General features: G+C 46.6%; 2 protein-coding genes and 1 long non-coding RNA gene across 7 annotated transcripts; 2 read left to right on the top strand and 1 right to left on the bottom strand.

Moving 5' to 3' along the window:
• The first annotated feature begins 1,521 nt into the window (after window positions 1-1,521).
• Window positions 1,522-12,767, top strand: TRNAU1AP (tRNA selenocysteine 1 associated protein 1). 5 transcript variants are annotated; one of them, XM_082071322.1, is made up of 11 exons: window positions 1,559-1,709; window positions 3,959-4,029; window positions 4,396-4,472; window positions 4,591-4,688; window positions 5,300-5,399; window positions 6,599-6,651; window positions 7,403-7,534; window positions 7,843-7,962; window positions 9,410-9,572; window positions 10,087-10,120; window positions 11,326-12,767. In XM_082071322.1, the coding sequence occupies exons 4-11, from the start codon at window positions 4,603-4,605 to the stop codon at window positions 11,460-11,462; spliced, it is 825 nt and encodes a 274-aa protein (XP_081927448.1). In that variant the 5' UTR covers window positions 1,559-1,709; window positions 3,959-4,029; window positions 4,396-4,472; window positions 4,591-4,602; the 3' UTR covers window positions 11,463-12,767. The 5 variants fall into 5 exon arrangements, 4 of the variants coding, with proteins under 4 accessions (XP_081927446.1, XP_081927449.1, XP_081927447.1 ...); XR_014185932.1 differs by lacking the exons at window positions 3,959-4,029; window positions 4,396-4,472 and adding an exon at window positions 10,620-10,785 and having other exon boundaries at window positions 1,522-1,709; window positions 11,326-11,457; XM_082071323.1 differs by lacking the exon at window positions 3,959-4,029 and having other exon boundaries at window positions 1,550-1,709; window positions 4,396-4,478.
• A 3,925-nt stretch (window positions 12,768-16,692) lies between these two features.
• Window positions 16,693-19,046, top strand: LOC309449314. Its single transcript, XR_014185933.1, has 5 exons — window positions 16,693-16,926; window positions 17,308-17,379; window positions 17,814-17,858; window positions 18,218-18,304; window positions 18,873-19,046. It is a non-coding gene; the product is annotated as an uncharacterized lncRNA (long non-coding RNA).
• An 892-nt stretch (window positions 19,047-19,938) lies between these two features.
• RPA2 (replication protein A2) lies at window positions 19,939-24,206 on the bottom strand. Its single transcript, XM_082071694.1, has 9 exons — window positions 24,019-24,206; window positions 23,759-23,862; window positions 23,586-23,687; window positions 23,396-23,509; window positions 22,471-22,545; window positions 21,769-21,882; window positions 21,360-21,470; window positions 21,094-21,188; window positions 19,939-20,568 (listed from the first exon to the last, which is right to left on the bottom strand). Exons 1-9 carry the CDS (start codon window positions 24,032-24,034, stop codon window positions 20,484-20,486), a joined length of 816 nt encoding a protein of 271 aa, XP_081927820.1. The 5' UTR covers window positions 24,035-24,206; the 3' UTR covers window positions 19,939-20,483.
• Window positions 24,207-24,228: the final 22 nt, after the last annotated feature.

Raw genomic sequence — 24,228 nt, forward strand, 5'->3', positions numbered from 1 at the left:
CAAAAAAGCATTTAATTTTTAAAACATAGGTTTGGCTTTTCACCAGAGAAAGGATTTGTTTTTCATTATTCATCTGTTTTTTCTTTTTTCCTCTCTTTTTAAAAGTCAAACACTCAATCACTCTGTTCAACATAGAGTTCCTAGGCTAGGAGCACTGTAACTATCATTACTCTATAAATCTTCATTGTTCTTACTATAAATACACTTCTGGAAGGCAGGGACTCCAGAGAGAGTGAATTTGCAAGAGATCAGGTTGCCAGTGACACCAAGGCACAAAAAGTGTGACTTGATAACAGATTGTCTTTATTCAACAGGGTTACCAGCTGCGCGTCTTACTAGCTATCTTGATTTTATGCCAGATTTTGCAATGTTGTAGGGAAGAGCTTGGAAAAATGACCTGAGGGTGCCCTAGGGACTTACAAATCAGAAAATAAATACAATTGTGAATATGTTTTTAATCTTATGATTCTAGCACACCCACAATTACTGAAGAGTTGGTGTTCTAGAACAATCAGTACTGGCCATGCTGCAGGATGATGAGAGAGACACAGGTCCTGCCCGGCACCAAGGATTTTCACTGTCTCCTGCAGAAATGCAGTAAGAGTCAATGTTCACTTTTCATCTGCAGGGAAAAGCGGAGTGAACAACTTTTCATTCTACTCCTGGTTGGTTTCACACATTAGTCACTGAAATGAGAATGCTCCAGGGCAAGATTCGAGGGAAAATTCACACATGGCTTCCGAAGGTTCGGAGGTTTGGCTCTATCGCTCAGTGCTGCTCACATCCCACGATAACAATACCCAATTTCACGACCTGAAAACCCCCAGCCAAGAACCAGCGGCCTTGTGCTGCCCTCCCACGGGCTGCAACAGAGCAGCAAGATCTCTGCTCGCTGAGACGCAGCAGCCACAGAGGCAATAAATAGCACGGGGTTTGGAGTGTCCCTGTCATCATCAGCGGGATTTATGGTGTGCTTGGGCAGCTCTGCCCCGCGCCTGGATTTCCAAAAGAGGGTACAGGGCTTACAAAGCGTTGGGTGATGCCAAAATACCAACCGGCTCACACGCACAGCCCAGAGCATATAACCACATCTTGTACCCTCTAGCAGTTTTACCTCCTCATCTCAGTAAGCCACGCTGAGGCTTTCGCCTTCTGCTGACATTGCCAGCAAGTGTGCGTCTGTGTAAACCATGCGCCAGCACCAACGGCAGCGGCCTCGTCTCCTTCCAGTCACCAGCCTTGGACCCCTCATCTCATCCCCCTCCACTTCAGGCCCACTCACAACCCCACCACACCCCAAACCACTTCCACACACCCCAAGCCTCCTTTAAGAACCCCAAAACGACCTCCTCCCGCCGCCCCAAAACCTCCTCAAATATCCCCAACCCTCTTCCTCTCCTCACATCCGTTCCCGTCTTGCGTCCTCCCTTCTCGTCACCGTCCCCTGCCTGCGCCGTTGTCGTTCCTCCTGCCGGCAGGGGGCGCTGCCGCGGGCCGGGGCGACCGTGGCGGCGGGGCCGCCGCTCTGTCCGCCCGCCGGGCGCCGCGGAGGAGGCGGCGGGGTAGCGCGGCGGCGGAGCGGGCCTGGGCTCGGCGTGAGGCGGCGCTGGCAGCGGCGGGGCCGAGCCGGGAGGCGAAAGCCACGGCCCTGCTGAGGCCGCCCCGGGGCCTGCGGGAGCAGCATGGCCGCCAGCCTATGGATGGGGGACGTGAGTGTCCGGCCGGGACCCGCGCGGGGCTTTGTGAGGCGGGCATCGGGGCGGCCTGGCGGGCGGGAGGTCAGTGGCTGGGGCGGCTGGGCCTGGGGCGACCGCGGGCTGGGGCGCACTGACTGACTGACCCCCTCACACTGACTGACTGACCCCCTCACACTGACTGACTGACCCTCTCACACTGACTGACTGACACTGACTGGCTGGCTGACCCCCTCACACTGACTGACTGACACCCTCAAACTGATTGACTGACACGCTCACACCAACACCTTCACACATCGACACAGCCACATACACACTAACTCTCGAGCTGACACTGTCCCACACGCACTCCTTTGCACTCTGTCAGACTCATGCAGTCTGACACACACTCAGAGATGCAAACCCCAGCCCAGCAGGTGTGTTTGTGAGCAGTTATGTGCTCACAGACACAGTTAGACACACACACCCCGCTGCGTGACCCCCATTACCTGCCTGCTGCCAGGGTGACAGGCACACTCATGGCACTGACACCAGTGTCCCCTGCTGCCTGTGCTCACGCTAGTGGGCAGGCACGCTCATGGGCACTGACATGTTGCCACGTTTCCCTGCTTATGCTCTGTTACACACTCCTTTACACACTCATTAGCCTGTACACTCACAGGCTGTTAGGGTTTATTTAGGCACTTACATGCTCACAGGCAGAGGCTCTAAGGCACTTACTCATGCTTGCACTCACGCTACTAGGCTGACATGCTTGTGCTTACACTTGTAGGCACTTATGCTTGCGCTCGCACGCTTGTAGGCACCTAAGAATATCCCTCATTGCTGGCTGTGCACACATGTAGATGCCCTCACACGCCTATAAGGATTTGCACTCTCCTGTGTGCACAGACACTCCTAAGCACTTACTCACCCCAGTATTTCCATCATTCCTGCTTGCATGTGAGCCTGGCAGCACGCTCACACTCACTCCTTCACCTGCGGGTGCCTCTCACTGTCTGCTCACCTGCACACTGTGGGCACACTCAGATGATGCCCCTTGTTGTCTGCCCTTTGCACACCCCCTCATACTTGTGCACCTGTGTCCCTTACTTCTTGCTGCTGTACACACACACTTTCATACATGCAGATGTGTACTCACACCCAGCATATTGTGGTTTGCCACCCACGCACACGCCCAAATGTGCTTATGCTGTATTGTAGTGTCTGCATTTTCTGCCACTTTTACATAGTCCCATATGCAATCCCACTGCAGTACCATAGTGTCCTTGCTGCCTGCCACATGCTTGTATACACCTGCATATACATACAGATGTGCACATGCAGTTACACCAGTGTATCACAGTTCCCATGTTGCCAGTTAACTTCCATGTACATCTTTCTCCAGCCACTTTCTTACACACTCACACCAGCACGTTGCACAGTCCTGCTTGCACATTGGCATGCATCTTATAGTCTTCCTCAGCCTCTCTCAGATGTGTGCACACACAACCCAGCACATCACTGGGGATCCCACTCACAGCTTTTCTCTTGTACATGCACACCAAGTTTGCCGTTGCATTGTACACAAACACTGACAGATCAGGGAGCCTTCTGCTCCCTGCCACTCCTGCAGACATGCTCTGTAGAGTCTCTTTTCTCTTTACCCACACAAAGAGTTATCATCTACCACCTTTCCACCATAAGGTCATCTTATTTTTCAGTTAGCTCTCTCACAAGCTCTTTGAAATACACACGTACAGCTCCAAGCAACAGTTACCTGTTGCTGTTACAAATCTGACTTTCCTGCACACACACACCACAGGCACAACTGTACAGAATAGTGCCACCTCCTGCTTCTGACACAGGTGACAGAGCCCTTTCTGCTCTGCGCTCACACCTCCTTTTGCATGTGTGAGTGCAATATGGTCACCTGCTCTTGCATACTACACCAGTCCCCACCTTCTGTCACACACACAAGTGACAGAGCCACCTGGTACCTGACAGACACACAAACTGCTCGAGAGTTGTCAGTTACCACGAGGCCATCTGTCTTACGCAGGTGTATATATGGATATATGTGGAGATATAGGTATATATATCCCACACCCCAGCCTTGTGTTAGCTGTCACCTGCAGTGCTCCCCATCAGTCTGTGTATTGCACAAAACCTGCATTTCAGTTAGTTCCCTCCTCCACTTTCTGTTACATCCTTTTCTCTCAGTCCATCACAGATTTGGTGCAAATCGCGGTGCTGTTTCATACTTTGTTTTAAATCCACAGCACCGCTGCCCTGCACTTCACATACACTCTGACGTACACACTGCCACCTTCTCACCTGTGACATGGACACAGTCAGCGCACCCACCTGCAGCACAAATCACAGACCTACTGCGGGACATGAATCGAGGTTTCCCCTTCAAGCGCTGCCCTGCTCCACAGTTACTCGAGGCGGACACAGCTCTGCAGATCCCTGCCCAGCTCAGTGGGCGCTGTGGTACTCAACGTCACAGCACCCCAGGCTGTGCCCCACCTCGCGTATCGATAGTGCTGGCCCAACCTCCCTGTGCGTACAGAGGAGGAGCCTGCCATCTCCTTGTCCCCTGCTCTGTGTAGTGACCGCTCTGTTTGTTGCTGTATGTTTCTGAGTGGCTTTTGTCCTTCTGTGAAAACTCCCTGTTCTCTGAAATTCATGCTGTCTCTTGGGTTCCACTTTGCAGACTGTTGAGCCTGGTTCATGCATGCCTGCTGGTATTGAGTGGCATCGACCCTCTTAAATGAGTCTTCTTTTTGAAGTGTAAGGGTAAAATACTTCTCAATCATGTTTTAACTGCTTAGGGTGACATTGACACATATTTTCTCCTATTTGTAGATGCTTTGGTTTAACTTTTTTTTTTTTTTTTTTGCTTTTATAGCTGGAGCCATATATGGATGAAAACTTTGTTTCAAGAGCTTTTGCCACCATGGGAGAGCTTGTACTGAGTGTAAAAATCATTCGAAACAGGTTGACAGGGTAACTGTTTATGCTTGTTCTCAGTTTGCATTTGGATTGAACCGTTTGCCCTCTGCGTGGCATCACTTTGGTCCTGTCCATATTACAATGATCTTCCCTTTGAGCTTTTTGCCATTGCTGCCTACAATACGAGTGTATTGGTGATAGCAATGGAGAGGACAATTGCTGGCTCTTCGACCTCCTCATCAACAAACCAAGGGAAGTTTGACTTTAGAAGGAGCCATATGAGGGCCTTTGAATTCATTTGGAATAAAAGGAGTGACCATAGGCAGAATAGTTTCTTGTTCTCATAAATGTCGTAATTTCAGTTTTCAATTGTTTAAATTTGAGTGTGAAATTTATACAGTCAGTGAAAGTAAGAAGTAAAAGAATTGTGACCACAACTATTTTCTATGTTATGTTGACATGACTTACTGGTAAGTAGGAGCTATTGCTTAAGAGCCAAGATGACTTTCCCAGCTTCTTTTTGGTAGCTAATGTTTATACTATGAAAAAGAAGTTGTTCTGAGTATTGCAACTATAGGAAATTCCCTACTAGTTATATAAAAATATAATATTCCTCCTCAAATGTGTTTTAAATCTGAAATCTTTCTCTCTGTGTCTATGTTCAGAATTCCAGCAGGCTATTGCTTTGTAGAATTTGCAGATCTAGCTACTGCAGAGAAATGTTTACACAAAATCAATGGAAAACCGCTTCCTGGTGCTACACCGGTAAGTAAGTGAAATCAGCCAGTTGGGAAGCAAAACTGGGAAGGAATAGATAGTGTAGAATCTGTATTTTGAATGATTGGAGACAAATTTGTAGTTGGCACACTGGGATCCTTCTTCTGAGTTTCACTAATAAACATAAAACTATTAATGTTCTTGCTCAGAAAATTGTTGGAAAAATACTCATTTCTGTGTGAATGTCTGGATAAAATCCAGGTGCAGAAATGTGAGGTGGTTTTCTTTTTATTTCTGAGCCTTTCTACTGTTACCAAAGTTGGACTAACGAGAAAGCAGAGAAGAACAAGGAAGAGATACATTGACTATACCCACCACCACCCTTCCCTCTCTCTTCATTTGTAGTTCCACATTAATTTGTTACAATGTGTATGTTGTTATAGGTGTACAGGATGAACTTGCAAGTTCTCACTGGGTTTTGAGCGACTTTGATTTGCAAGAGAAACATGACTTTTATGCCTTACATTATTCTGGGCCCTTAGCAAACAAAAGTTATTAAAACCCATTTGCAGTGGAGAAAGAGCTAGTCCGTGGTATAATTGCAATACGTAACAAATGTCTCGGATACATAAAAGCTGTGTAGTTAGGAAGAAGAGGAGGAATAGTCATAGAGGCTAATTTTAGGATGTTGACTCGAGTGTGTGGTAGATTAAAATGGGACGGCGGACACAGCTGTCCCTTGTACCCACAGGAGTTGGCTGCAGTCACTAGGGTGACTGGTTCACACAGCAGCTCTAGAATAACCTCGGTTACAGTCTGCTATAGGAAGGTAAACTGGTTGAATTAATTCAATGATTTAATTGATTTATAGAACACATGGAGAGAATTACAGAGATCCAGCATGGGCAGCCTCAATCAGTGCACTGAGCAGGCAGCTGTCCAGCTCATCTCTTGTATTTAGATATTTTTTCTCTTGTTTGCAGAAAACCGAATGTACCTCACTCTTTTATTTACTTTTAAATACAAGTTGCTGAACCCTGGTAGGCTGGGGTGGGGAGTTCCAGATGTGCCAAGGGGCACAAATGTGGATTCCTGGGAAACTTGGTTAAAAAGAAAACCAGGTGCAAAGTTTAGGGAGACCTCCAGTGTTCAATGGCAGGTCAGGCTTTCAGAAAAACCTTAGTTTTAGATCTTACTAAATGAGCACATTTGAATGTATGTATGGATTCATTTTTGCCTTGTTTCAGGCAAAGCGATTTAAATTGAATTATGCAACGTATGGAAAACAACCCGATAACAGGTAAACACTCAATATTCAAGTATAAGTTTAGTTTTGCCTTCTTAACGTCTCTTTATCAATTACCTTGCAAAGAGGAAAGAGGATTCAAAACATATAAAACTACAAATTCATAATGGCTTGGTGAGACATACAGCTAGAAAATCTGCATAGGAGAGCACTCATGAGATTTGTACCATTTCGTCCAGCAGTGCCAGATAACTAAATCCCGTAATTAAAAACGCAAGTCCCTTTCGTAACGCCTGCCCAGAAATGCTCACACAGTCAAAGTAACAATAGCACCAGTTTGGGCAGGTGTGTAAAAGGGTGAAAGCAGCACAGTCCTGCAGATTATTAGAGTTAGTCATATTTCAGCAATTATATTTTTATTTTAGATGATTATAGATCTTTTAAAAAATCTTTTTAGATTAGAATCAAGGCACAATAGACAGGGAAAAGAATGAGATTTACATTTGGTAACTAATTCTTAGCAGTTCTTTTTACTCTGAAAATACAGATGGATAGCATAACCTTTCTGATTCCAGCAGCTTGTCTTTAGCAGAGGGAGGATAACTTAGGCTGCCTGTTGGTTTTATGCTTTACCTTTGGCATACCAGATTGTCAGGAGTGTCTTTTGAGATATTTAAACTTTCTAGCATCTATGTATCCTAATTCATATAATTTAAGAACAATATGTTGGAAATTGTTCGCTGTTACTCAGCAGACCTTTCTCTTGTATGATTGTGCTCAAGAAGTTTTCTTTTGATTTCTTTAGTCCAGAATATTCACTTTTTGTGGGAGACTTGACTCCTGATGTGGATGATGGCATGTTATATGAATTTTTTGTTAAAGTTTATCCATCATGTAGAGGTGGAAAAGTTGTTTTGGACCAGGCAGGAGTATCCAGGTAAGTCATCTTTTATTCATTCTTTCACTTCACTGCAACAGTGGACCTACTGTTCACAAACAGAGAAGGGCTGGTGGGGACATGTAGTGGTTGGAGGCCGCCTGGGGCACAGCGACCATGAAATAATAGCATTTTCAATACTCAGAGATGTACAAAGAGAGCCATTACTAAAAGCAGGGACAGCCCCAGCAAAAGTGTTTCATTTACTGTGTTTTTCAAAACGAATTTTGACTTGACTGTAAATATTTTTTTTAAAGTGGCATGGCTTTTTGTTCTTGTTTTATATGAGTTACTCTGTATCTCTGCAGAGGTTATGGCTTCGTGAAATTCACGGATGAACTGGAACAGAAAAGGGCGCTGACAGAGTGTCAAGGAGCTGTGGGGTTGGGCTCTAAACCTGTACGCTTGAGTGTGGCTATACCAAAAGCGTGAGTATAAGTGCAGCCTGGCGTTTGTATCAGTTGATGTGAAATCACATGTATTTATAAATGTCTTTTAGTGGTTTGGGTGCATTTCCTGGATGTTTCCATCACAAAGTAAAGGAATACTCACAAATATAGTAAAGTAGCTGGAGAATCAGAATGCACAGGAATTTAAAAAAATATGACATGAGATCAAGGCTAAGCATTTTACACTGTTTTTAATTGTATACATTATTAAATACACACACATGTACACACACTGTATTTAAATATTATTATTTTTAAAGTATGTGTTCCTTTGCATTAAATTGAAGTAGTCTGAATCTGCTTATTGATTTCTGGATCGCAAAGCTCAATTACCTTGCTAATTCTATTATAATGTCTACTAAATATAAGTCTTTTGGGGCAGAGATTAACTTTTTTTTCTGTGTTTGTTCAGAACCTGATACAATGAGATCCTGGTCTGACTTGGGGCTCATAGCACTAGGGTAATATGAATAATAGTAATTGCTCCCTATTTGAATAATATTTAGATTTTCAGTGACCTCAGAAGTCTTGGGGGGATAAGGAAGAGAAAAGCAGGAAAAGGGGGTGTATCATGGTGAGAAGATTGTTTCCTTCTTCCTACTTCTCACTAATTTCATCATTAGACATAGCTTGATGTGTGACATATTTTCATTTCCAAACAGTATTTGTCATCTCATTACTTCAAATCTTGCTAATCAGGTGAGATTCCCAGTTCCTTGGGAATGCTGCCACTTTATGGCAAGGAATGGGAATTTTGCTCAGCTCACAGGCTATTTCAGTGTATTTCTTTAATTACTTGTAGTCCTTTTTACTTCGTGAGCTCTTCCAACTGTGCATTGGAGACCACCCAGTTCAGTGGGAATGGGGACAGCCAGTTGTTGGTTGGGTGTCTGTGGCAGAAGGAAGAGGTTTTTGTCCATTTTTAGTAAGGAAAACCCCAGTTCTTTTCCAAGGCTCGAAGTCTTTAGCTCTTCATGTAAAGCAAACTCAATACCTTGTGTCAGGAAGCTGCAGAGTACTTAACTTCATCCTGTTTATCAGAAGGAAAAAGGGACCCCAGAATCTGGATCCTGGTTCAGGATTGTTCTAAGCTGAGGCTCACAGTCCTGAACTCTCCTTCCCAAAGCCAGGAAGTGAAACTAAATTAACTCATAAAGAATGGAAGCAATCTTTATTGATGAAGGTGAATATGAATACTGGAAAGGGCGTTAAATTTAAACCACTTATTTCTTTCTGCAAATGTAAGCAAATGATAAATACTGCTGCAGTAAATAGTGAATATATTGTAAAGACTGAAATTTGCATGTTAGACTAAGCCTTGTCTATGTACCATATTTTATCTTAAGCTCTTCTACTGTTCTTTTTTTTTTAATTTTTGTAATTCTTCTGCCTTATTTGCAACTTATTCCTGCTTTATTTTTTAAAGTAATCGTGTGAAATCAATGGAGTATAATCAGATGTACAACTATAATTATAACCAATATTACCAACAATATCACAACTACTACGCCCAGTGGGGCTATGACCAGAACACGGGCAGTTACAGCTACAGCTACCCGCAGTACGGCTACACGCAGAGCACAATGCAGGTAGGAGAACACGATGTCCTCGCTCTGTCAGTACAGAAACACAATGAAGCTTAAAAAAATGGGTGATAAACACATTTTCTTGTCAAGTTCTGGGGTCTTACTGGAACTGCTTGATGAGGAAACAAAACTAATTAGCAGAGCCTGGTATGTATCTTGCCTTGGGGTGGGGGTTGTTGCTGGGACTGGAGAGCACAAAGAGTCTCTTAAGAGAATTGTCATGTTAGAATGGTTCTCTTGATAGGAGCAGTGCTAATGTTGTCTTCTGGCATCCTTCATAAGCTTTGTTTTAGAGGAGAAAACAGGTCAGGATTGAAGAACTGCTGCCTCTGTTAAAAGCTGTGTGGGATTTCCCCTGTGGAGTCTGTTGGGAGAGGAACATGGGGCTTATACAAGAAGAATTCTGTTATAATCACTTAGATATAGAAGTCAGTATATGACAGCAGTAATCAACAGATGATATTTATAAAAGAAAATATAAATATCTGCTGTCCTAATGTTTATTTTTTCCTTGCAGACATATGAAGAAGTTGGTGAGGATGCGTTGGAAGGTATGTTTCTTTAATTTGATATCGAAGTCGTTGTTCTGCACTGATTAGAGATAGTCTTTCTCAAATTGACCCTTAATTGCAGTGTATAATATACCTTTATCTTTGGGTAAATCTGAGGTCTGAGAAGATTAGTGGGTCACAATCACCTAGCGCAATAGCATCCTTATTTTATAGCTGCTGTTCCTAGCCTGAACCTTCTCAGGACTGAAACTAATTGATAACCTGAGCTGTAGGTTGTAGGTGTTACTAGGTGAGCTTTACAGCCTACAAGTGGTTTGGGGAGTATGATGAGTCGATTATTGCCAAATGTGTGCATTGGTAGCGGCAGAGTTGTATCCAGCTCCAAAGTACTTCACAAACATCTCTTTCAACTGTAAAATAAAGGATATATTTGTATGTAATTCACTGGGCGTTGCTGACACTTCTTCGGTTACTAACTGTGAACTGCTTTGAGGTGTTTGCGGCTTTGGCAGACAAGCTCTGGTGACTCTTGTTGCAGCAGCGTAGGATCTACCGTCCCCAACCATCCACTCTGGTCCCGTAGTGGAGGTAGCAGAATGGAACGTGTGCCTGCGTCTCCACTCCTCCACTTCGCAGTCCGGTGCCTTAGTGCCAACCCACCTTCTTGGGCAGTTTAGGTGGCTCCCCTGGGCTGCGAGGTGCAGGTATGCGTTCTCTCTGTTGACTCTGCTATGGGGACAATCACCGCTGCAAAGAGGGATGTATTAGGGTGTAGTTGTTTCTTATCCCTTTGCAGGAAGATTTACTAGGGCTGACCTGGTCAGGTTCATGATTGGGCAAGTGCTGGGAATGTTTTGTGAATCCCCCCATATTTGTTTTGGTCTCTCCTCTCAAGTAGCAAGTGATAGGATGAGAGGAAATGGCCTCAAGTTGTGCCAGGGGAGGTTCAGATTGGATATTAGGGAAAAATTTCTTCCTGGAAGGGGTTGTTGGGCATTGGAACAGGCTGCCCAGGGCGGTGGTGGAGGCACCATCCTGGAGGGTTGAACAGATGGAGATGAGGTTCGCAGGGACGTGGATCAGTGCCAGGGGAGGGGTAACGGTTGGACTCTATGATCTTGAGGGTCTCTTCCAACCAAAATGATTCTATAATTCTATAATAAAACTAAAATGTTTACAGGGTGAGGTTTTTTTCCTGACACATTTGATGTGTTAACTATTCATGTCTATCTTTCCACCTTTAGATCCGACACCTCAGCTGGACGTGCACGAAGCAAATAAACAGTTTATGGAACAGAGTGAAGAGCTCTACGATGCCTTGATGGACTGTCATTGGCAGCCTTTGGACACTGTCTCGTCAGAGATTCCAGCCGTCTTATAGCCTCATTGCTGAGGCGCTGTGTCTGGGTGACAAACCCGCCAGCGTGCTCCGGACCGTCGTGCTGCACCCGGATCTTGCAGCAGTCGGGGGTGGCCCTTTTCTCCACCCAGGTCTGGTACTCAAAGTACAGGAGGACTGTGGCCTTTCCTGTACGGAAGGAGTATTGTAGGAGCATCGTGGTACTTTCTATTCATGGTGGAAGTTAGAAATGCAACAGTTTGATTCCTTTTGTCTTGAAATGAACTCTTAATACTTCTTGGAAATTGTAATTTATAAACTTCAGATGAAATGGCACAGGGGAAAGACTCTACTCCAACGTACAATAAAAATGTTGGTCTTTTAAGTAAAATTACCCTTTGCATTTTGGTTCCTGCCCATCCTTCTGTTTTGCTGCCCATTTAATTGTCTTCAGTCATTTGACCCAACTCTCATGAATGTGTTATTTTAAAAAAATCATTGCTGGATACCACAAAAATGTCTCAAAAGCTTTTTCAGTGGCTGGGTGAGGTTGCTGTAACTTGAGCACAGGAAAGAATCATGTAGATGAAAGTTTATGTTCTGCTTAACCTTAATCAAGATGTGATCTTGAGCTGGCAAGTTTGTAGCTTGGTGTTCATAAGGAATCTACCTGAAGAATGTTTTGGAGAGAAAAGACAGAAAGGAGCGTTATAAAACTACTGCAAACCGGTGCTTTCTACCCGGTGGTGTCTTGCACATTTACCTCTCCTCTCCATCTGTGTATGAAGAAATAATCCCCATCAGCCAACCAGTTTAAAACATTTTTACCAGCAACTTTGTTTAAATGTTATTTTGTGTATCATGCTTTTTTTTTTCCTTGTGGACACCCCTTGATAGTCTCATTGAGATGTTCAGATTTCATAGCGTCTTCCACTGTCCTGTCAGAGGGAATATGGTGAAACTGAAGATCTTGCAGCAAAAACGGGTCAGAGCAATCTAATCGATATATTGTGCAACAAATTGTTGCTGACATGGAAAATGTTTTTCTACTGGATGTTGTATAAGCCGAATGGACAAGCAATATATTTAAGCTAATATTATGTTGCATTAGAGGTGACAGTAAAAATAATAGCACTTATGTATGTGTTATAAGCCCTTTTCAGGCTTTTGTGCCTTAAGCTCTTTGAGAAATAGGAACAGATAAACTACCTGTAATAAATGTCTATCCCAGAAATAGTTTGGTAACTGAAATTGCGACTGCAAAGCGTTTAATTGCCTCCCTGCCCATGTTGATGCAGAGATTTGCCACAAAATTTAAATACTTTCATAAAGCCTACTTCTACTACACCTTTGTTTGTGTCCATAATTATGGTATCTTGTCAGTCTGTGGTCTTTTTATCAACTGCAATGGTGAAAGTACTGTGAATTTGAGGGGAATGGTGACATACGCTGGATTTGTTAATAGCGTATTTCTGAATGAGTGGGACTGGACTACTGGCCCCCTGCATTCTCATCTGCTGTGAATTTTTTTCGCCTCCTGTGTGTCTGACTGTGCTGTTCACAGTGTCCTAACCCCGTTCCTCTGAATTTAGGGAGACGGATGTTCCCTGCATGTGCTGGTTGTGTTTCGGAGGCAGCGGAGAGCTGAAAGAGAGCAAAGTGCCTTTTTTTTCTTCTGATGTAGCTGTTCAGTGGGGCTGGACACTCAGATGATGTCCTGCTTCTTGAAAAGTGCCTGTTCCATGGAGCGGCGTTTCAGAGGTGATGTAAAGAATGATTTCTTTATGTTCTGCTGTTTAATGCTTTCTGGACTAGTTATTCTGTTACTGTGTTCCCATTGAATTCTCCTCTTTTTGACCTGCCCTTCCCTATCCCCCCAAATTTTAGCTTTTATAATGCAGCCCTTCTCATTTGCTATGGGAGGTGACCTAAAGCCACGGTTTATCGCTATGAATTTATGCTGCTGTTCTAAGGCTTGCCAGCGTTGCTGCCCTGTGGAATATTTCCTAACACACAGCTCTTGGCTTTTGTTTTTGTGGCAGAAAGCTGGTAATGATGAGTCTGAGCCATCACAAGTGGCATCCCCTGGTGTCCAGGAGAACTATGTAGAGACCCTTGAGCCCTTATGCAGAGAATGATTTTTGGTGTAGAGAGGCCAGCAAAGATTATCCACTGCAGCTTGTTTTTACTGATGCTGCAGAGCTTAAAATAGCTCAAACATTTCCTTTTAGGAGAGAGGTTGATGTGAGGCTTTAGGCCATGGTCCCTTGATGTGTGAGCCAGCCTTTTGGGATTGCCTGGGAGAATCTCAGCTAATGTGCTGTTGAGCTGTTAATCCCTCTGAATTTTTTTCTGTGCATCACTTATTAATGTTCATTTTCAGCTCCCGGCCACTATTGCAGCATCTGAAGCACAGAGGAGACTTTTATGTGGAGCTACAAAGCAGCCAGTCACCTGGATTTTGTAGGGTTTGCATTTTGGAATCCAAGATAAACAGAATGTGGGATTTTATTTCTCGTGGATGGCTACAGGGAAAGCCCTGATTAATTACCATTTAGCACGACGCAAGACGAAAGACAAGGACTCCGTGTGGTAAGGTAAATTCTGCTTTTATCTTCATGTGCTAAAGGCAAGAAATCCAAGGCAGATGATAACACAGCTGACTGGGATTATGTAATTCTTGAAAATTGCATCAAAACCTGTGACAGGGATTATGGAGCGTTCTGCCTTTCAGCATGCAACATTTCCTAGCAATTACAAAAATGACTCAAACGTTATTGACGAAGCTGTCACGAGCCAATTTACGCTACTGGGAAATTCAGGGACTCTGGGATTACCGTCTGATTTACACAGACTGAAAAACGCTGAGCCAGCTGCAGAGCTGCAAAGATGTGGGCGTCATTCCTGTTGGCCATGAAGCGGCAATTTCCATAGTGTCAAACTGCAAGGCTGCAGGCTTCCCTGTTGCCATTAACATGTGTTTAATTAAAAGCTTGACAGGGGTGGCCTGTGAGAAATACGGACCGGTTTCCAGCGGGATGAGGAGTTTGAAACCATTTCTTTAGCAAATGCGAGTCTGTGCCAGCGCAGCCCCATGTATGGGTCGAGGGGTTTGTCGGGGGCTGACGATGATGTTTTCTGTGTGTGATTAGAGAAAATTCCTGTTCTTGGACCAGTTTCAGGAGACAGGTTCATATCCCACACACTGAGAAGCACCAAACACCCTCAGGTATTTCTCTGAATCCTTTTTGAGGAATGGAGATGTTTGATCTTCACGTACTCAGTTTCTTGTTACTGCCTCGCTAATCCCCAGCTTCTGCACAACAAGATCTGGGAGGAATTTTTACCTTCCAGCCTTGTTATCTGCCAGCGTATCTTGTTCAGCATACTGGATACACCAGTTTCTGGATTTAACTAGGGATTTGTTTAGACATGAAATTAATTCAAAATCAGGATAGGATATGAATTTTAAATGCAACAGCTGCATTTAGAAACTGATAGACCTAGTTCAGAAAATACCGCTCTGACAAAGCTCGCTTGACCTTTTTGCCTGGTTAGAGCATTTCTTCAGAAAATATCTCTCTTGTTTTTTTCAAGTTACTCTGCTTTTCTTCCTTAGCAGTTATCAAAATGGTTTTACCAAGCACAGTCAGTTTGTAAGGAGGGTTTTGGGGGTGCTGGTTGGTGCACACCCCGTTTTTCTCAATGTGCTGCTTTTGTTGTAAAATTTCCAGGGCCAAACCAATGGTAGATAACACAGTTATGATGCTATAGATGGAGATCTCTGTGTGGCTGCGGCTTGTCCCCTCACGTGTTGGATCCCTGAGGTACTGCAGCCCACCCGGATCATTAATTAATACTTTTCCTTGCTGTTAATTTTCCAGAGAGCGCTTCCCTGCAGTTTGTCTGCTCCTGCCTCTCCTGCGGTGGGAACTGCAGCCTCTGCCGGGGTTTGCTCCCCATCCCGCATGTGGAACAGACTGATGTGATGCTCCCAGGTGTCATCAGGGCTTCGCTGACCTTGCGGTCGAGCACCACAGACATGCAAAGGGATTTTCTCTGCTCCATCTTCTCTCTGTCCATCTTCTCATGATGGGCTGAAGTCTGCTGAGCATCCTTTGGTTTTTGGTATTGTTCTTTGGGGTTTCTGCCTGTTTAGCATTTGGAAGATTCTCTTCCCAAACACTTGGTGTTTACCAAGGTTTGAATTTTTGGGGAGGGGTTTGTTTTGGGGTTTTTTTGTGACAACGAGCTCCTGGTTTCTGTCCTGCCCTGGGATCTGACAGGGAGATTTCAAGGTTTGCTGTGCTGAGGGGAATCCAGGCTGCCTGGGAAATGGCTCCGGACTTGGCAGAGCAGCTGTGGGATCTGTGGAGGATGGGACCAGCCGTTTGTAACCTGTCCCCTCAGCCGCGACAGGGGCTGTTTTTAGAAGAGCTTGGTCATACAAGGTTTGAGGCTCATTTCCAGACTGACTTCTATTTTAAACAGGCATTGAGATTATTTTTTTGTTAATAATCCATGTTTGTGGTGGGGTTACCAGCTTGAAAGGGTGATTCCTGAGCACTGCGAATTTTTTGATTGTGAATTTTGCACAGAACAGATTAAAAACTTAATATTGTTTTTCCTCATCCCTTTTGCACTTTCTCCAGGGCAGGAAGCAGTTTAGGGTTTTTCAACCCAGTTTCTCACAGTGGCCACAGCTTCAGCAACAGCAGAAATTTCAGCAGTCCCTTCCACCCAGCTGGCAAATGCTCTTCTAAAATCCTTTCCGTTGATTACGGATCAGGAGCCAGGACAGAGGTATTATTTGACAGCAACATTTTTGTTTCCGAGAAACTTTATTTCCATTCCCCAAGGGTGGGGTGTGCCCCCCTGCCTTCCAAAAAGGAGGAACAAATGGGAAAAACGTGGCTGTTGCCTTCATCTTTTTGAAGAGCAACCCCTGACCTTCACTTTTTGGGGAAGAAAAGAGAGAAATCGGGTTTGTCCCATATGGAGGTTATTTTGGGTGGGGAGAGGGAGCGTGGCGCAGCCTCCAGAGCAAGTGGGGCAGTTGCAGATCATGGTGGGGGTGCTTGGGGATGGGATTCCCTCTGCCTGCCTTGCTGGTGCTGGAGGAGGGGACGCGTTAGTGTCTCGGGGAGAGCGCTGACATGGCGGCGAGGCGGCGGCCGGCAGTGGGAACTACAACTCCCAGAAGGCCCTGCGGGAGGACTCAGCCCCAACAGCCAATCAGCGCCCGCGTTGCTGCCCTATAAAAGGTCACCGCGGCCCGCTTTCTGTCTCTGTCTGTGATGGCGGCCGGGGGTTGCGCGGCGCCCGCTGTGCAGGGACAATCCGCCGCCATCCGCCCTCTCCCGGGCCTCTCCCGCGCCTCTCCCGCCTCTCGGCCCCGCCACATCGACGCGACAGGTCGGGGGCGCTCCGATGGGCTGCGGAGGGGCAGTGCGGCTGCGGGAGGGCCGTGGCCAGGCGCGTAGGGAAGATGCCGCGTCCGCCGTGGGTGAGTGGCCTCGCAGTGGGATGAATTTAAAAAAACCCACCCCGGGAGAGGCGACTGCGGGGCGGAGGCGCCGTGCAGGCCTGGGCGGCCCTATCGAAGCTGCGTCTGTCTCGGTGATGTGGCAGATGTGGTCAAAAAGGAGCCGAGAGCAAAAGGTTTTTCCTTGACGGTCGCCGCTCAGTTTGAGCCTCTGTAACTGTCCGGCAACATTTCAGGAAAATACATGGGCTGGGAGGCTGTGTGGAGGCCAAATACCTGCTTCTGGGGTCCAGATTGGTGTACGAAGGTGGGAGGTGGTGGATATTGCAGCTTTTCTGTTCTAAGATACTTCTTCGATCTTAAAAATGTCCTGAAGCTCAAGATTCTGCTTTTACCCAGCAGCATCCTGGCATCAAAGGTGATCATGGTGCATGAGACGGCTGGTGATGGCCTCAGCTCAGCAGCGTGGGGCAGGTAAGATGTGAGATTCAGGCTCTAAAATCTCCACATATGTTGAATAAAGTAAATTGATCTCTCCAGTGTCACTGGACCTGGTTGGTGGCAGAACTGGGAATCAGACCTTGATCCAGAGCCAGTCGATTGATGCCTTGGCTGCATCTGTGGCTCTGGAGCTTTTCCAGGCGAGAGTGGCCATGACTCTGCATGTTTATCCAAGAGCTGTGGCTCCCTGCAGTAGCCTCAGGTCTCCAACTACATGCAAGAGCAACGGGAAGGTCTTTGACTGCTGGGCCTCTTCTGCCCATTGCTGTCACTCGCCCCTCCTATATATATTTGCAGGAATTAGGCTGTTTATTCCTCCAAGGTGCCGTGGTTCTAGAGTGGGCTGTGTGGGTGACTTGTTCCGGTGAGCTTGCTGCTGACATTTGGGTGTTTGTGATGTGTTCCAGGGTCGCTTGATGTAGCCTGTGGCCTTTCCACCTGACAGATGCGAGGTGAGAACATAGCCCCGTGTTGCAGCTCGTCCCTCCAGATCCCTTTCCCATCAGATCTGAGTACCGATCTTGTGGTCAAAAAAGGAGGAAAAATAAGATCCAAACTGGTCTTGGTCTCTTTGCTGGTGCAGTCCTGCTCTGAGAAGGGCCAGTTTGGAGACAGTCTATGCTGGCCTCGCTCCTGCGGGAAGGCTGGGATGGGAGTGCATCTCCCACTCGAGGCGGCATAAAGGTTGGGTGTGGAGGTGCTATGAAGATTTGCGGGCTGGTGTTTGCTTGGCTGGATCTGGTGCATCGATTCCTGGTGTACAGTGGCCCATTGACTCCAGATACTTACTAGGAGCTCTGTGTTTTTTCAGGAATTACTCGCTTAGTGGAAAAAGCCGAGAGCTCATGAGTCCCCAGTGGATTCTGTTTCCTTAAGGCCTGAATCGCAGGGGAAGCACGTGAGTGTCTTTATGTAACTGCCGGGTGGCGGGTGTTTTGAGTGGGATCTCTCGGGTCCCGGAGGACAAAGGAGAGTTCAAGATGCCTGTGCTGGGAGTGGCCAGCCCATAGTCTGGGCTTCGTAGGGGAATTGTAGAATCATTTAGGTTGGAAAAGACCTTTAAGATTGAGTCCAGCCATTACCCCACCCCTGGCACTACCCCATGTCCTGAGAAACTCATCTCTGGTCTGTTCAACCCTTCCAGGGATGGTGACTCCGCCAGTGCCCTGGGCAGCCTGTTCCAATGCCTGATAGATTCATTAGAAAGGTTCTTAATTGGGTAGGCTATTTGTAGGGCAGAGCGTCAGTGCCCTCTGAGTGCAGCCTGGTCCGTGATGACTCCTTTCTCTGGAGACTGTTGGATGAATCCTGCGGATATGGGGCTGAGGCCAGGCAGGAACCAGCCAAAATAATATTGCAGGGAGAGGCAGTGGCGTGGAATTCCTTAACCCAGGTGAAACCCGAATCAAAACTGAGTCAAACTGCTCCTTGTTCAGACTGGATTGTATTTTTTATCCCCTCTACAGGTCTGAGTGTGGAGCTGAGATGAGCCGCTCCCTGCGGGTTTTGGTGCTGCAGTGGATGACTTTGTCCTTCTCCAGCGCTTTCTTAAACACTTGGGATGGAAGAATCATCCATTCTGTGGAGTTTTCTCTTGAAAAGACTGTCAGGATGAATAAACACAATCACTTGAAACTCTTGCGGAGTCTCCTGTGCTCATGTTTGGGTATGTTGGCCCTCAGGGGTGGGCGGTGCTGAGGATCCTCATCCTGCCGGGTGATGTGCATGAAACTTGACTCGTGAAACGCGAGCAGCTTCTTCCACCTGAGGTTTTGGGTGCCTCTCCTCCATTGAGTCCTGGGGGGCTCTGTCGAGCTCTGGAGGTCCCTGTTGGGCCCTGTCCTGAGCTCTGGGTCTCCTTTGTGCCCTGTAGGGCCTTGTGGGGTCTGCCAGGCTCTGTTGAGCCCTACTGGGCTGCCATGCCCTGTCAGACTCTGTCCGTCCAAGCTCAGGTTGATTCAAACATCTCTCCATTTTCTATATAGCTGCTCTAGAAAGTACAGAAAGGCCACAGTAAGGTCTCCCCAAAGCCTTCTCCAGCCTGGACCACCCCAACTCTCTCAGCCTTTCTCTGTGGCTTTGTATGATGTACAAGGCTTCAACCAAGAGACCCACCACAGTGGCAAGGCCAACAGGTGCTTAAGTCACCCCAGAATCCAGTTTTTCCTTCTCCAGGGGGAAAAACTAATTGCTGGACTGTGGCTTAAGTAAAGCATGAGGCAATAACTTGAATTGCTCCCTGTTTAGGATCACTGAGTCATTTTGGTTGGAAGAGACCCTGAAGATTGAGTCAAAACATAACCCCGCCCTGACACTAACCCATATCCCTGAGAACCTCATCTCTGTTGTCTGTTCAACCCCTCCAGGGATGGTGACAGGAGATGCAAATCTGTTACCTCCACCCAGATACATCACTAGTATCAACCCTACTGCTTCCTGACTTAGTGTTTTTCTCCCTCATGCTTGAAAAATAGTTTAAAGAAAAAAAAAAAAATCTTTTTTCCAGAAGAAAAGCCTCTCAAACCGCACGTGTGCAAGACTACCGCAGTTAAACTTTATTGGAAACATTCAAAAGCTCTGGTAACAAGATCACCTCCTAGTACAAATATAAATTTAAATGCATAAACTAAACCAATTAAAAATCTATTCATGATTACTGTACATGAGTGGAATACTACTGTTTGCTACCCCACTTTGAATTAAATGGAAGGAAAAGTTGAGTTAGGAGAAACAGCTCTAGAAACAAAAGACAATCGGCCCAGGACAATATTAGAAAGAGGTTCTCCTTTCTAACACAGGCACCCTCTGAGGAGACAAAAACAAACTCAAGGCTCTGAAGCTTTGAGGAGTTCAGTTTTCCTATGGCTGTTTACGCTTTCAGTCACATCATCACAGCATTTGAGTCCAGTTAAGAGACTTTCTGCTTGTCCTTGAATTCCAAGGAGGCACTCGCAGAGTAACCAGGACCTTCATAGGCTAGAAAGAGCAAAGACCACCATCCGCATTGCAAAGCTTGGCAGGATAACTCGATACACAGACAAGCATTTGCTTAGAACTAAATCCCTCTGGAAGTCTCTTCACTCGGTATCTGTGGACTTGTAGTGATCGTCATCCACAGTGGAGTAGATGTGTCCCTCGCTGCTGAGGAATTCAACAGCTTGCCTTAGAAGAAAAAAATACAAACAATTGCTAAGTAGTTCCTATCAACACCTTTCTCTCAGGGATTTCCCATTTATAGACCCCATCCCTGCTGTTCCCTCCTGTATTAATTACTGTCTTTGGAATTCAATGTTTTTTTAAGCCTCAGGGAAAAGTTACAAGAAACAGCAAAGGAGAAACAATCTATTCTATCTTGACTAGTGGGCAAAGAGCAGGGTTGTCCTTGAAAAGAAGAAAATACTGGAGGCACCGCAAGACTGCCAGGTACCTCCTGCTTTGCTACTGAACTGCTCAACAGCTTGTTTTGAAAATAGGCAGTGAAGCTTTCTATCACCCCTTCGACTGGCAATGGCTCATTCTAAGTGGCTACAGACTCCAGAAGCTCTGGCTCGCTACCTACTGGGAACATCTGGCAATGTTGAAGAAGTAAAGATCCAGGGTTGTCCGCTGTTTTCCTCTCTGTCTTTTATCAGACTCCAGGAAGGACCATCTGGATTTCCACAACATCCCTTGTTTCTACAAACTTACTTGATTGTTGACATGCTCATATTTTGGAGCTGAAGTTTCAACTCTTGCAGGCTCATCCCTTCGGGGACAGGGCAGTTTTTAATCAAGTTCAGCACCTGGAAAAGCAAGAACCACCATTAGTACACAGCCAAGCTTTTCTGACATCAATGGACAGCAAGGTTGAGGAAGAACTATGTCTTTTTAGAGTAACTGAGCTTGCATTTCTCTGTCACACATGATGCTGCAGCAGCACCCGCCCTGTTCCTGGAGAAGCTGCTCCTACCCACCTGGCTCTGATGGGCTGTGAGTCCATTCACGGCCAGGCTGCTGCCTCCTCCATAGCCCTCCATGTCAACCGTCCCAGCAGAGGAAAACGACTGAGGGACTCTCGACGCTGGCTGCAATCACGAGAATAAGACCGCTGCGGTGACACATGGCATCACAGACTAGGTCTTATTTCAGAAAGACAGTAATTAGAAGTTGATTCCCCAAAATAAACAGCTGAAATGCACCGCAGCCTCCCCAGGGAAGCCAGGATTCCTGTCACATCTTCACCGAAGCTCTTCAACAGCTTCAAGCTTTGCAGCCCCACAACTCATATACAGTTTCTGCAACAAACCAAGAAGCCTCTCTCTTTGGGAGATAACCAGTAACCCAGTAAGGACCAAGATGTAATCAGGATCTTCAAGTACGTACCATATGACTTTTCCTGAGGACCATATGTGCGTGGACAATCTCTAGTATGTGTGAGGTGAACTCATTCATGTTTTCCAGAGGCATGATCTTAAATGCCACCAAGCTTTTCTTATTCTATCAGAAAAAAATAACATCACAGCAACATGTTTAACAGCCAGCCCAACCGTTCTCTCCAGCAACAGGGACAGAGGTGGTAGGAGCTTGTTTGCATAGAACTAATCCAACGTTTTCTGACTTACATTTTCATATGTGATTTTGTAAGACAATGCAAACAGGGTAACTTCTCTTTCTGGTAAATAATTGCACTTTGCTTTAATGTATGCACCATTATTTGAATATTTCTTCAAATATTTAGTTAGAATATTTAGTTGTGAGGCAACCGGATCACATAATATGCTCGTGATAATACACAGAACCTCTTCTCGGCTCTACAGCTCAAACACCCAAAACGCTGGTAGCCAGTGGTCTGTTCTGCCATGAGCAACACGCCAATGCAGAACAGCATTTTAAATGGGTCCCCTGTCCTTTGCACTTAAGAACAATTAAAGTGTTATTAAGTACAGCCCTGGCAAAAATAATTTGAGGATTTGCCCACAGGAAAGGATGAGCAAAGACCACAACTAAGTGGATATTCCACAGGGAGCCCACCAACACCGATCCTTCACGCCACTGCTCAAGCAGAGACAGGCAACACGATCTTACCTGGAACGACCGGACATGACCAGCTATTTTTACGTAAGTTCCTGGAGGCACCACAATGTTCTCACTACCTGCCTCCTAATGGAGAAAGGAAAGTTTTGCTGATGCACACTTTCATTTCTCAATTATCACAATAAATGACTTAGGAAAAGAGGCTTATCTCAAGCAAAGACAAACAACATGCATTCCTGTGTCCAGCAAGAGCAGTTAGGTAGACATAACGGTAAATGAAAAATAGAGAAAAATAACATGGGCTAGTTTCACAGGCCTTCTATACTAGCAGTGAAAATTATCAGCATGCATCAAAAAACAAGACAATATCCATTGGTACATGGCTTTGCCTTAATCACTTGGCCACACAGAAACATCTCTGTTCACTCCCTCTCCTCGTATTTCATAGAATCATATAATCATTTCGGTTGGAAGAGACCCTCAGGATCATCAAGTCCGGCCATAACCTAACTCCAGCACTAACTCACGTCCCCAAGAACCTCACATAAATGCCCTTTAAACCCCTGCAGGGATGGTGACTCCACCACTGCCCTGGGCAGCCTGTTCCAATGCCTGACAACCCTTTCCATGAAGAATTTTTCCCTAATATCCAATCTAAACCTTCCCTGGCGCAACTTGAGGCCGTTTCCTCTTGTCCTAGACAAAGATACTGAGCACGCACCCCTCAGTTCAGTTATGAATTAACTGTTGAGCTTCAGCAGCTAAAGTCTAAAAAATTATTCAAATTATTGTGGAACCACATATGAATTACAAAACAGGAGAAAAGTCATAAACAACACTGGTGATCTCTGCTACAGCTGCACCTCCCTTGGCTTTCAGAGGCGTGTTATTCCTAAAACAGTTATCAAAAAGTTGTGGCTGTTCTGAGAAGTTCTCCCTCAAAATTGAGCACGTCCATAAGGAACCTGGTGCTTACATCGGTATCGACCCACTGCCTGACATCCATCGGAGCCGCCGTCATGTCGTCCACTTTGTAGAGAACATTTGTCGGTGCTTTCTCGGCGTGTCGAATGAGCCCCACGATGGTGACCTGCAGTGGAAAAAAGACAAGTCCACCCTAGGAAACCGGGAGGGGTTTTCCCCGCCGCCGCGTTCCCTGGGCCCACCTGGGAGATCTCCGTGTCCCGGATCCGGAACGTCTCCTCCATGTGCTCTGCCGCCAGCAGCTGCGACACGGTGCAGGGCAGGATGCTCTGGGAGCGGATCCGCTGCAAGGGCCGGCAGGGCCGTCAGCGCCGCGGGGAGCGCCCGCCCCGCCCCGGCGCGCTCCCGGCCTTACCTGCTTCTTCTCGCCCTGGGTGCCAGCGGGGGAGCCGAAGCCCCCCGGGGACTGCATGTACCCGCCCGCGGGGCCCGAGCTGCCGTACCCGCCATCGAAGGTACCTGAGCGGGAAGAGGGAGAGCCCGTGACGCGGCGGCGGGGACGCGCCCTCCGGCCCCAACGCCTCCGCCATCACAGTGCGAGGCGCCGGCCACGGACCCCGCGTCTCCGGCGGGCTCGGACGCCCCACGCCGCCCTCAGCCCGGCCCGGCCCGCACCGTGTCCGCTCCACATGGCGCCGGCCGAACGTGGGGCCCAGCCAGCCCGCGCGCACCGCCTCTCCCCGCGCCGCCGGCTCTCGCCCAATCCGTGGACGTCGCTCGGCTGGCCGGCAGCCAATCGCGACTCTCCGTCTTCCAGTTCCTTCCAATACGAGGAGGCCGCGGGGAGGCGGAAGGCGCCATTTTGAGTGTGGGCGCTGCGGTGAG

Source organism: Streptopelia decaocto (assembly GCF_964273445.1).
Source record: "Streptopelia decaocto genome assembly, chromosome: 23".
NCBI lineage: Eukaryota > Metazoa > Chordata > Aves > Columbiformes > Columbidae > Streptopelia > Streptopelia decaocto.